The 13212-nt window shown below is 39.7% G+C and overlaps 1 protein-coding gene across 4 annotated transcripts in view; it reads left to right on the top strand.

Annotated features, from left to right (window-relative positions):
• The window catches only part of l1cama (L1 cell adhesion molecule, paralog a), a 37235-nt gene extending 24115 nt beyond the window's left edge, over positions 1 to 13120 (top strand). For 2 of the 4 annotated variants that reach the window (XM_067528355.1, XM_067528353.1), the window contains 24 exons: positions 115 to 237; positions 449 to 619; positions 1882 to 1996; positions 2292 to 2476; positions 3044 to 3175; positions 3254 to 3400; positions 3479 to 3590; positions 3922 to 4082; positions 4176 to 4335; positions 4656 to 4780; positions 4914 to 5015; positions 5370 to 5567; positions 5651 to 5721; positions 5823 to 6048; positions 6158 to 6273; positions 6574 to 6790; positions 6892 to 7014; positions 7282 to 7458; positions 7560 to 7673; positions 7771 to 7920; positions 9704 to 9835; positions 10614 to 10686; positions 10855 to 10866; positions 11126 to 13120. In XM_067528355.1, the coding sequence (XP_067384456.1) occupies positions 115 to 237; positions 449 to 619; positions 1882 to 1996; positions 2292 to 2476; positions 3044 to 3175; positions 3254 to 3400; positions 3479 to 3590; positions 3922 to 4082; positions 4176 to 4335; positions 4656 to 4780; positions 4914 to 5015; positions 5370 to 5567; positions 5651 to 5721; positions 5823 to 6048; positions 6158 to 6273; positions 6574 to 6790; positions 6892 to 7014; positions 7282 to 7458; positions 7560 to 7673; positions 7771 to 7920; positions 9704 to 9835; positions 10614 to 10686; positions 10855 to 10866; positions 11126 to 11387 (3404 nt within the window). In that variant the 3' untranslated portion in view covers positions 11388 to 13120. Of the gene's footprint in view, positions 1 to 114; positions 238 to 448; positions 620 to 1881; positions 1997 to 2291; positions 2477 to 3043; positions 3176 to 3253; positions 3401 to 3478; positions 3591 to 3921; positions 4083 to 4175; positions 4336 to 4655; positions 4781 to 4913; positions 5016 to 5369; positions 5568 to 5650; positions 5722 to 5822; positions 6049 to 6157; positions 6274 to 6573; positions 6791 to 6891; positions 7015 to 7281; positions 7459 to 7559; positions 7674 to 7770; positions 7921 to 9703; positions 9836 to 10613; positions 10687 to 10854; positions 10867 to 11125 lie in introns of those variants that run through there. The other 2 variants (XM_067528354.1, XM_067528356.1) reach the window with 2 other exon arrangements.
• The last annotated feature ends 92 nt before the right edge of the window (positions 13121 to 13212 follow it).

Genomic DNA, 13212 nt, shown 5'->3' with positions numbered 1-13212 from the left:
CTGTGACATGGATCTTCATGTAACACTATAAATCTGCGAAGAGTTGTTGGTGTGCATCTGTGTATTTACACAAACCAACATGTGTGTATTTTTTCATGTCTTGCCTTCTCTCAGTTCTCCCATTGCAGCAAAAAGAAAAAAAGGTTAATGTGAAGTCTGAACAGGGAAGCAGTATTGTTCTGAAGTGTAACCCGCCAGAGAGCTCTATGGAGCCTATCATTCACTGGATGGACTGGAGTGAGTACATTACCTTTCCATCTCTCCTGCCATTACATCCTTCCTGTCTTCTCAGTAAATCTGACACTTAGACTAGGAATAGTTTATTGTCTCTATGCCTTCATCAACTAGTTTCTCTCACTGTTTTTATTTCGTTATTGGGGTTCTGTGTTTCTCAATTGCCATAATTTTCTCTCTCTTTCTCACCTCTTCTCTCCCCTTCTCCCCTCAGGGCTACACCATATCCAGCTTAGTGAACGAGTGGTAGTAGGGAAAGATGGCAATCTTTACTTTGCCCATTTGACAACAGAGGACAGCAGAGATGACTACACCTGCAATGTCCAGTATTTGTCAACCCGCACCATTCTGGCAAAGGAGCCTATCACTCTGACTGTCACCCCCTGTGAGTTCTGCTCTGGACAAAAAAACAAAAAACAAAACGACAACTTTGATTCAACTGATTGAAACTGAATCTGACTGAGTTCCATAAAATGTATCATTAAGCTAAGAATATCCTCATTCAAAAATGAAACAAGTAAAATGTGATGGACAAACAGGTTGTATAGAGGTCTAGGTCAAACTAGCTATTGTTACGTTTTCTTATATAATGACGAACAGTAGATTTCCCTAAATGAAAAAAAATGCTGGTGTTCTTCCAGTGGAAGAAGGTTTTACATAGTTACTATCTTTAGCAGGTTAGCATGCTAACATTTACCCTGAACACAACATACAGCATAGTGTGTCACTAATTTGAAGACATCTGGTCACCAAAAGTCGTAAGGTTTAAAATGTTTATCTTGTTATGTTTTAGATGAAAAGTCAGTGAATCACTAAAGTTACTACATTTCCAAGGGGGACATAAGTATCTCTACCAAATTTCACAGAAATCCATCCAATAGCTGCTGAAACAGTTCTCTCAAAACCCCAAATGTCAGCCTCAAGGTGGCGTAAGTGGAGTCAGCCTTCAGTGGAATTCAGTGTTTGGGAAACAGGGATATGTGCACCAACCCTTGCAACACATCCAACACAGGCTGAAATGTTCAGTTTGACACTAACTGGTGAAAAAGGACTGACAGACCAACAATTTAATTCCTAAATCCCTGCTGTTTGTGTGTACAGACGTTATAGTAAAGTTTACGTGTGTATATATTAAATTGGCACATATTGATAGTTAGCATCAATATTTTTAGAACCACTAAGTCCTCATATCTGCACCAAAGTCAACTCATCTCCATGGGGTGATAAGCTATAAACTGACTAAAGTAGTGACCGTGTCAAATACAGTCCAAGGACCAGCAGGGGGGCCATCACCTTCTCATTCCAGTGGTAATAAGATGCAGCTCACACTGAGATGTGGCTGCCAGCATCTGTGGCCCAACTAGAGGTCAGGAAGATTAACACGTTTTAACATGAGACCTGTGTGTGTGTGTGTGTGTGTGTGTGTGTGTGTGTGTGTGTGTGTGTGTGTGTGTGTGTGTTTTTATTTGTGTGAAATCTGTATGATGATGTTGTGTTTCTTCTCCACTTGATTCCAAGCCCTGCATCTATGTGTGTGTGTGTCTACAGTGACTGCTGTATGAGCAGCACAGCAATCTGACAATGATCCACACATATGAATGAATATTTCAAAGATGGAATATTGTGTTTCCACCTCTCTTTCTCCAGCCAACTCAGTAGTACGGAACAAGAGGCCCCAGATGATGAGACCTACTGGAAGCCACAGTACTTACCACACCCTCAGGGGCCAAACTGTGGAGCTTGAGTGCATTGTCCAAGGCCTGTGAGTGTCTGTTTGTGCATATATACATGTTTATGAACCCATCAATCAGAAAACTAGATCCTCTCCTTTTATCATGTCCTGCAAACTCTGCTTCCTGCTGTCCTCTCATTTTCATGTATCTTCTCCTTTCAATTATCTGTTGACTCTGCCATCCTTCTTTATTTATGTCCACGTCCTCTTACTTTTAACCACCATTATGCACTTTTTCTATTCTCTCCTTTTTAGGTTGCATCCCTCACTACTTGATCTTTTCATTTTCGCTAAACCTCTTTCACCCCTCTGCCTTTCTCTTCAGTCCAACTCCTGATGTGTCATGGCATAGAAAGGATGGCGAGCTATCTGAATCTCGGACATCTAAAGACATGTTTGAACGCCGCCTGCGCTTCAACAACATCTCAGAGAATGATGCGGGCGAGTACCAGTGTAAAGCAAACAACTCCCAAGGGAAGATTACCCACACTTACACTGTGATTGTGGAAGGTACTTTATTTTATTTTTAAAAGGTTTTTTTTTTTTGTTGGCACTACATTAAATTTTTGTATTTTTTTAAGAGCTCTTACTGAAAGTTTCCTTTATGTTTTTACATGCAAAATCGAGAGAGGATAATATTTGTTTTCCATAAATTATGAATGTTTAGCTTTCAAAAAACATGACCAGCCCAGAATTATTTTTGTTTTCTTTGAACCCTCTCCTCCAACATCCATCCATTATTCAAATTGCTTATCCTGTTTAGGGTCGTGGGGATCCCAGTGCCTATTCCATCTGTCATTGGGCAGGAGGCAGGGTACACTTTGCATGGGTCGCCAGTTAGAGACAGACTATTCACAATCACATTCACACCTTTTGGCAGTTTTAGTGTCACCCAATAACCAAACATGCATGTCTTTGGACTGCGGGAGAAAACCAGTGTACACCAGGAAAAAATGCAAACTCCACTCAGAAAGGCTGTAGCTACCAGGATTCAGCAACATATTAACATATCCAAATAATATGTGGTAAATTGATAATACTTTTTTTTAATCATGCATGTTTTTTGGGCCATTTTAGCTGCTCCCTACTGGATCAAAGAACCAGTCAGTCAGCTTTATGCTCCAGGTGAGACTGTCAGACTTGACTGCCAGGCAGATGGCATCCCCAGTCCTACCATTAGCTGGACCATCAATGGGATCCCCATTTCAGGTCAGTAGAAACAATATATATATCTCAACAAACAACCTTGGGCAATATGTGTGTCCTGACAGTGTCTACTTTTTACAGAAATCGATAAGGACTCTAGACGTACTCTGACAACAAGTGGATCTCTAATCCTCAGTGACGTCAACTTTGGGGACACTGCCATTTACCAGTGCCGGGCGTCCAACAACCATGGAACCATCCTCACCAACACCAATGTCTATGTAGTTGGTCAGTGTTTCATGTGTTGCTTATTAAGCAGTTTTGTATGCGACTGAGTGTGTCTCATTACTCTGTTTGTTGTTTCAGAGCTGCCTCCACAGATCCTTACTGAGGATGGTAATACGTACACATTTACAGAAGGCCAGAAAGCTATGTTAGAGTGTGAGACCTTTGGTTCCCCTAAACCTAAAGTCACATGGTGAGAACTATGACTGTTTCTTTATATTGTATTTTATTTTGTATTCCAGTGTTTTTTTAGAAAATTATCATATTAACAATTTTCACGGAGGTGATATTGCGTAGGTAGCTCTTCATATGCATAAATTAACAGCCAAATGATTGCACATCTGGGCTGTTACTGTGAATTCTCTCAGTGTGACAAGTATCCAACTAAGCTTTGTTCTTTTTGGTAAAATGGGCACATGGCAATTAAACTGGCTAGTTCCAGCTGCTGGAAATCATATTTCGAAATCTGCTTGCAAATATTTTAATATGTGTTTTGACTACATGTGTGTATGTGCATTTTCCAGGGAGAGCAGCAGCACCTCCCCCCTTCTAGCAGATCCAAGAGTTAACCTGCTAACCAATGGTGGGCTTGAGATCTCTAACATCACCCGTGATGATGAGGGCCTCTACACTTGCTCTGTACAGAACGGCAACTTGTCAGTCAGTGCAGAGCTGGAAGTGCTCAGTAAGTGAGAATCACACATATACGCACTCTGTGCCCGCTAGAAACTGATGCTATTTGCACCTCAGCATTCTGTCTCCTTGCTTTCTCCTCCAGACAGAACCGTTATCCTGTCACCTCCACAAGCTCTGAAGGTGCAGCCTGGAAACACAGCAATCTTCACCTGTCTTGCCCTAGTTGACCCCAAACTTGGCTCTCCACTCATTCAGTGGAGAAAGAACAATCAGAAGCTGTATGAGTCCCACAGTGATGAAAAGTACGACTGGGTTTTATGCATTAGAGGACTGAAAATAATAAGGATATTGGGAAATATAACAGACAGATAATAAAGTTTTGTTTTTTCCATTTGTTTGTGCTCAACATGTGATGATTTAAAGCAATGCATAATAAGAAACAGGCTAGGTGCCTAAAATCCTATTTAAAATAGTTCTTTCTTTGTATTATATATCTACATATATATAATATATATATATATTTCTTTGTATGAGGTAGAGAGGAAAATTATAGTGAGGAAGGAGATCATAAGGAAAGACGAAGATGAAGAGAACTATTATGTGATGTACTGTATATCTACAGATACACATTTGAAGGACCAGACCTGATAATAGCTAATGTGAATCCAGATGATGAAGCGGTGTATACCTGTCAGGTCATCACTAAGCTGGACATGGCTGAAAGTAGTGGCACCCTCATCTTATATGGTAAGATCACTGATCATACAAGGATCAATAAATCTGAGTACATAACAGGTCTAACCTGTAGCTGTAGCTAAGCAGTATGCAGGTAGTTTAAATATTAAATATATTGTTGAAATATTATTGCTGTCCCCCTCAGATCGTCCAGACCCTCCTGTCCGGCTTCAGATCACCGAACCTAAAACTCGTTCAGTGACTCTCAGCTGGACTCCTGGAAATAACCACAACAGCCCTGTGCAAGGTTTAAACAGTCATATTCAGCTGTTAAATGCTCAAAATGCTTTCCGAAAATACATTACTTCTGCTCCTCTGAGTTTTCATAACTTTTTTATAAGTGCCACAAAGTGAGAATGTGCACTGACATAAACACACAAATCGGGTCCTGCTGGAATACTCAGTGCAACATACCAACAGCACTTATCTTCTTCTGGCATTTCAAAAAGCTGCACTGGTTTCATTATTATTTAATTTGCAACATCCGACTTTTGTGAAGCTCATGTCTCAGTATGACTTCATCACTTTATTTATGTTTTTCATTATTGTTCATTATTGTTTACCTCCGGTCATTCTCCAACACTCCTCTCTGTCTCTACAGAGTATGTGGTTGAGTTTGAGGACCAGGACATGAAGGAAAGGGGTTGGGAACAGTTGAAGAGGGTAAGTGGGAACAATGAGCATGCCAGCCTCCCACTATGGCCCTACATGTCCTACCGTTTCCGGGTCAGTGCCATCAATGAAGTAGGCAAGAGTGATCCCAGTAAGTCATCTGAAATCCACAACACACTTGCTGAAGGTAAGAGCCAGTGTTTTGTTAAAACCCTTTATTGTTAAAGTAAAATGCAATTAATAATACACATTTTTTCCCTCTAATCACAGCCCCAGACAATAACCCTGAAGACATTAGGAGTGAGTCCTCAGTCCCAGAAACTCTTGTAATAGCTTGGAAGGTACAGCTGTTGCCAGAATCAACAAAAATGCGAAGCTATAGTCAACAATCTTTAAAATGAATGACTTTGTGTTTTATTGATTACTATTCCCACCATTACAGGAAATGGAGAAACGCAATTTCAATGGACCTGAGTTCAAGTACAAAGTGTTGTGGAGGAGAGTGTTGGGTAGTGGGCCCAACTGGCACACTAACTACACAATGTCACCACCATTCATCGTTGAAGATGTTGGCAACTACTCTGCTTTTGAGATCAAAGTTCAGGCTGTCAATGAGATAGGGGAGGGACCTGAACCAGATCCAGTTATTGGCTACTCAGCAGAAAATGGTAAAATAATTTAAGTAGTTGCTGAACAGTTTCAGCTCTTTTTGCAGGTATTCTTTGACTTGGTATTCGTTCTCACCTATCACCTTCATGCCCACCTTTGTTCCATCAGTTCCATTGGAGGCTCCGATGGATGTCGGTGTTGAACTAATTAACAGCACTACCATCGAAGTGATCTGGGCACCAATAGAAAGAGAGACGGTCAGAGGACTCCTGCTAGGATATAAGGTACTCATCCTGTATCTCTGTTGCTTGTCCCAACATATTCAACCCCTGTCCTAATGAATATTTCATATTTTGAGTTTACAGCAGAGACAGAAAGATCTTAGCTTGGTAGTGGCTTCGGAGTTCTTTTTAGCTTCAAGGTTGTGAAGAAGATAACCTTTTTTTTTAGATAATTTCACCTTCAAAATGAAAAAACTGTATCTGTACTGCTTATCTTGTCTTCCTAAATGTTCCATTTAACCATCTGTTCATATTTTATCCTTCAAACAGCTAAAAATAAAAAACACTTTATTGTGGTTCCAGATTTACTTGACTCGGCTTCGCTCCAGGGGCCACCACAGAGGCCAAAGAGCTATGGACTCAGAAAGCACTGTGGTGGTGGAGACTGGGGCTAATGAGGAGAAAAAAGTAATCAGTGATCTCAGGCCCTACTCCCACTATAGCCTTGCTGTCACTGTATTCAACAGCAAGGGAGAGGGACCTTCCACTGAGCCAATGTCCTTCGACACTGAAGAGGGAGGTGAGATGAAGAAAGAGACAAAGAAAGAGAGATTTGGGAGGGTATCAAAAATGTGGCTTTAAGCCAAGTGCATTTTATTCAGGGTCTATTTCTGTTGATAGTTCCTGGTCCTCCCATGTCCTTGATGCTTGACAGCCCATCAGAAACAGAAATTACCCTTCGTTGGATGCCTCCTGGCCACCCCAATGGAGTCCTCATTGGATATTTACTGCAGTACCAACAGAGTGAGCATCATTTAGATTCAATCTTTATACATTCAATGCAAAAAATAGCATATTTTATGTGATTCAGCATAATCAGCATCAGAGACATCAGTTAATGTAACAAATAAGTCATGTGAGAGCCATGTTAGTTAACCCCATGTTATATTTCCAGCTAAATCAATAACGCTTTAGATTCCGAATGGTGATGATCGGTCAGTCACATGTCATCCATAACGATGTGTTGAGGATCTAGAAGTGATTGAATGTTTTTGACTGTTCTGTGGTCAGTTGTGGAGAGCGATGGGAGCCCCATGCAGGTAGAGACAATAGACGATCCCACAGCCACCCACCTCACCTTGAAGGACCTGGACCGTCACAGCCACTACCGCTTCTACCTGAGGGGGAGAACTGCTGCTGGGGATGGAGAGCCCCTCATGAGGGAGGGTGCCACCACTTTGGATGGCAGTAAATAAGCAATTTATTGTGTTCTTTGTAATTATAAATATGTCATTTATGAGACCAAATTATATGAGATCATTAATTTGTTCTGTCTGAATGTTTTTCAGCACCTCCTGCTAACATCAGCTTGTCTGTCGGGGAAAACTCAGTTAACCTGAGCTGGGTGACCAAGAAGAGACACAGGAATGTTAGCTTCCAGATCCATTACCTCAGAAAGAATGGTATAAGATCTACATTAATGTGTCCATAGAAAAACTCCAATACAACTCCAATGAAACTCCAAAAAATAAATCTGAGGTTCATGTTGTGCTTCTGCAGATGGCAGTAAATGGAAGAAGACTGAGAGGGTGAACTCCTCTCAGTCTTTCTACCAGCTTAAGGGATTGACTCCTGGCTCTCATTATCATTTACGCTTCACCTACAGCAACAACACCTTCTGGGAAACGGACATAGAGACTGAAGGAACAGGTACTAAGAGAATTCCTTCTTAATTCATCCTCTTTTCTTTCATCTTCTCTGCGTGCTCCTCTGGGGTTCCCACATCTAAATATAAAAGCCTGATCGAACAGAGAGTGTCTTGCAGTGCTCTCTTCTGCATGTGAAGTGCTTTCAAAGACTTTTGAGAAAAGAGAGCTTGGTTAGCCGTATGAAATTATCCATTACTTGTTTTTGTTTGTGCTATTTTGCTGTATTCTTTGGTTACCTGGTGAAATGCCGCTTTGTCAGAATACATAATGAATGTCTATTTTGCTGTGGAATCACATTTACATTTAGTAATTTGGCAGACACTTTTATCCAAAGCGACTTAAAGTGAGTTACAAACCAAACATAAAATCTAAGTCAAGGAGAAAGCATTGAATGCAAGAAGAAACGTTTCAGTTTTGTGAGGCACAAGTGCCAGATAGGAAAGCAGGAAAAGAAGAAAAGAAAGTTTGTTGTTTTATTTTCTTACATTTTAAAGAGATAGAAAGTTGTGAAAGACTATTTTGAATACTGGGATTAAGGCTGTTGAGCATGCAGAGTCATAGCTCATTCCACCACTGTTGGACCACTGAGCTAAAGGGCTTTGCTTTGCATCTTTTTCTGGGCATTGTAGAGGCCACCAGACATTTGTCTGAGAATTGCAGTGAGCAAGAGAGACTGTAGACCTGGATAAGGGGATTTAGATAGAAGGGTTCTGTTGAGAAGACCACTCTGTAGGTAAGAGTCAGAGCTTTGAACCAAATAATGGTGGCTACTAAACCCAGTGTGGCGGTATGAACAGAGGTTTGACATGTGCTTTGGCTGATCAAGAATGAGACATGCTAATGCATTTTGGATTATCTGAAGGGGTTTAGTTATGCAGGCAGAAATGCAATACGAAACTGTGGAGTCATTCGGCAAAGGAACAGGAAAACCTGTGTATTATCAGCATTGCAATAATAGGAAAAGCTGTATGAGTAAATGATAGAACTCATGGATTTAGTATAGATGGAGAAAAAAGGACCAAGACCTGAGCCCTTTAGAAAGAGAGTTGAACACCTGTCCCTACCAAAACATCTTCACCAGAAAGGTAAGACTTGAATCAGGCCAAAGCTGTATGAGAGATGACCAAGTCAGACAGTATTGAAAGGAAGATCTGTTGGCGCACATCAAAAGCTGCAGATAGATCCAGTAGGATTAGGACAGACTGAGCCACAGCTTTGGCAGCCTGCAACGATTAAACGACCATCGGAGGGACCATTTCTGGAGAATGGCCACTCCTGAAGCCAGACTGGTTGATATCAAGGAGGCTTTTCAGAGAAAGCCAGATGTGATTGAAGACTCTTTATTGAGGGATTTTCGACTAGAAAGGGGAAAAGGGAGGGGCTTTTTAATAGTTGCATAACCTGGACCTGTTTAAATATGGTAACGTGCCTGTTGTGAGAGATGTATTAATTATGGGGTTGGGATTAGTGTGGCTACAGTTGCTTTTTGGAGATTGGAGGGGATGGAATCCAAAGGATAGGTGGTAAGATGGCTTGAGAGGAGGAGCATGGGTATGTTGACAGTGAACTGGGTTCTCAGTCTAGTGGAGACTAATAACTGCATGCTGATGGCTGCCACCTAGTAAAAGAAGAAGCTGGCAAAGTCATCAGCAGTGAGAAAGGTGAATGGGGGAGGTATTTATTCTTGTTGCTCTATTGATTCTTTTAATATACTTTGTACTTTTATTGATTGTATTTCTTTATTACAATAATCCTTTCTTATTTCCAACTCCTTAAATTTAAAGGAGTGACGGAGGTGCAGCCAAGCTTCGCAACGCAGGGCTGGTTCATCGGTGTTGTCAGTGCCATTGTATTGTTGCTCCTGATACTGCTCATTCTCTGCTTCATAAAGAGGAGTAAAGGGGGGAAGTATTCAGGCAAGTGCAACCCAGTGTTGTTAAGCATTTCTACTAAAAGTTAGTAAACTCAACACTAAGCAAAAATTTATTAAGTGTTGATCAATGCAAATATTTTACGGTCTTGAGCAGGTTTTTGTAGGAATGTATTAAATGGACTAGTCTATGTGTAAACAAAGTGTGTGAGAACTGCTGTGAAAACATAACTCTTTAATCATTCAAGTGGTTGAAAGAAACTGACAGATTAACTTGGCTAACATTCTCCCTTGCAACGTTCACATCAAATATGTAGTAAACCAGACATCTGAACCTAAAAGTTCTTTATTTTAATAAATAATTTTTTTAAATAAAGAAAATGGGAAAAAAACTATGAAATAATAATCAAAAACCAAAGTAATAGAAACCTGCAACTGTCTAGCTAATCAGAGAAAGCTACCGGCCTTTGATCCCTGTCCACACAAGGTGCAAATTAGTGTCTGCCATTGTCTGTGCTGAAGGCAAGGACTAGTTGAATTATAAATCCAATAACCACTGGCATACATATCAACACATATTAATTTATATAGTTTAGAATTGTAATATGTTTAAAGTGGTAGTTATTACACTAAAAGACAGATGAGGAATTTATTTTAAAAAACTTACAACGACATGAAATACACAGAATGTCAGTTTTTGAACTGTTTACAGACTTTTCTGCTGCCTGGCAGAATGTCATTATCAGTATCTGTGACAGTGGCTTAAAGAAAACAACATGGTTGAGATCTCGATGATAATGCAACCCACTAATCTCTCCCCTCAGTGAAAGATAAAGAAGAGGGCCCGATGGACTCAGAAGCACGAGCTATGAAGGATGAGACTTTTGGAGCATACAGGTTTGTCATCTGAATGCACAATATGTTGTTGAGCGTTGCATTATGTTTCTATAGATGATTTCAGTCCTAACTCTTAACACGCCCCTGAGTCCCTCAGCACTGTTTCTAACCCTTTGTGTAACCCTTTCATTGTCCCTCTTCTCCTCACTGCCTGCCCTTGCTAAGCAGATCTCTAGAAAGGTATGCTGCAATGTGACTTGCTTTCCCACATCCACTTGTTTATTATCCCCAACCAATGCCAATATTGACTATCAAAATAGTTTATTTTCTTTCAAATAACTAATCAATACATTAACCCTGAGGGTCTAGTATTTTCAGCTTGCACACTGGCATATAGTAGAGCATTTTTCTTTAGAAAAAGCTTGTAGAATAAACTTTCTACATGATTTGTGATAACATACCTCAGTTTCGATCTCTTCTGTGCTCTCAAATACTTTAGTGATCTTGAGGAGAAGCGAACAACCAGCCAACCATCTCTGTGTGAGGATAGCAAACTGTGCAGCGTGGACAACCTGGACTTCAACGGCAGCAGTGCCATAACTATGGAGCTCAACATGGATGAGTCTCTGGTCAGCCAGTTCAGTCGGCCCAGCGAGGGACCAGAGGCACTTCATGGCCTGCCAGACAACTCACCGCTCAATCCCACCGCTGTCTCTCCGGCCACCAATGGCATGCCCAACTCAGTCACCATCCTTGAATAACCCCCACCCATCTACTGTGGACCATCAGACCAAAACATGACAACACATATGTGCCCATATGCTCCTGTTCCCTACTGACTCATTGATCTGTAGTTTGATGACTAATACACAATCAATTTATCGACTATTCAGATGCCCCTTGCAGTTATCTGATTGACTGGACTGTTTTGACCAAAGGAGTGTCCAAACTAGTGGACAAATTGATACAAGTATGACTGACGTGAAGATGTCCTTTGACCCCTTTCAACCACATTTACTGTATCTCTATAGTTTACAGCAAATCTAAACTAACTATGTTGATTTCTCTGCCTTTCTTCTCTATTTTCCTCAGCAAACAACTTTATAAAACGATAAAGACAGAATGTTGTACAGGTAGGAGTATCAATGGGAATGTAATTTGTTCTCATAGACATGCACAGGTGTACACTGTAAGAGGAGGATGATCATAAACCCTAATGTGGGGAAATAGACAGCACATGCTGCTGCAACAAGTCTTAAAATTTATACCTTTATCATTTCTTATATTCATTCGCACATGCTTTTGTATGTCTAATGCAATTTGATGTCCCAGATTGTATTTGCCAGTGACATTTTTTCTATTTGTTTTTACAAATGTGTTTGACAACAAAAACATTATTTTCATTATTTGCCATTTTAAGTTTTATCGTCTTTGTTTTCATATTGTTTTTCTAAACTATTTTATATACACCTCATGTCATATTTCATAGCTAAAGATGTTTTCAGTAAAACAAAGAGAAGCCAAGTTTCTTACAAATAATAACATTAGATGCATTAAGGGGAACTTGCTGTGAAAATGCTGAGTAGCGTCTGGTGTATATAGTTGCATCTACATCTATCTATTTTGCCATAATACAGTATTATAGAAATGTACATGCTCCTAAGTTTCTGTGCCTGCTGGGTCTGCATAGAGCAACAGATTGATGTCATTACTCTCTCGCCTTCCCACCAAAAGTGTAATGTCATTATTGAAAACAATATTGTACATTTGTGTCGAGACCTATGTGTAGCTTTCTGTATCTGTCTTTGTCTCTTTCTATACTGTATTAAAAACATCATTGTCTCTAATTAATAATCCCTTCATACCTGTCCATCTCATACAACTCAAATAATTTGCAGTATTTACATATATTTACATATTAAAAAGTAGAGTCTTTAGCCACAAACTGTCAAGATTTATTTTCAGACTCTCTTCAATGCAAGCTAATATTGTAGACAGGTGTAATGATTGCCAGTTAATGTATAATGAAGGCAAACAGTTGGTATTTCCATCAAACACAGAGAATGTATTATTTTTGGGCAGACATTGTATTCACATGCAATTTAAAAAAGAATCATGGTAATTACTTGGACAGACCCCTTTTTTCCCACAGAATGTAAATACCTACAAGATAAATCCTCAAAAATCATTTTGATGAACTTACTCATGTTTGATATGAAAATGTGAAACAAGTGCAGGTTTAAAATCCCTTAATTTTAAAATGTTGCAAGTTCTAAGTTTCCTTCTTTGTACTGTTGCTGTGAATTCAAATTTTTCATTTTTGATGTTACTGCAGCGAGATTTGGCTCTTTTAGCAAAAATAGCTCGGAGTTGAGAAAAAAAACAAAAACAAAAAAAACTAAACAAAAAAGACAAAAAAAACAAACCCAAAAACAAATCTTTGTTCTATGGATGATTGCAAAAATTTCAAATTCTGAAAATCAAAAACTGTACATTAGTGTCATTTAGTGGTAATAATAGTCACATTCCAATAAAAGCTAAGTTTACGTTCATCCCCATAACCATACATTGCAGTGCAGTGAATAT

This window comes from Channa argus, chromosome 13 (genome assembly GCF_033026475.1).
Source record: "Channa argus isolate prfri chromosome 13, Channa argus male v1.0, whole genome shotgun sequence".
NCBI lineage: Eukaryota > Metazoa > Chordata > Actinopteri > Anabantiformes > Channidae > Channa > Channa argus.
The sequence above is the reverse complement of the archived record's forward strand: the minus strand, read 5'-3'. Positions and strand labels throughout refer to the sequence as shown.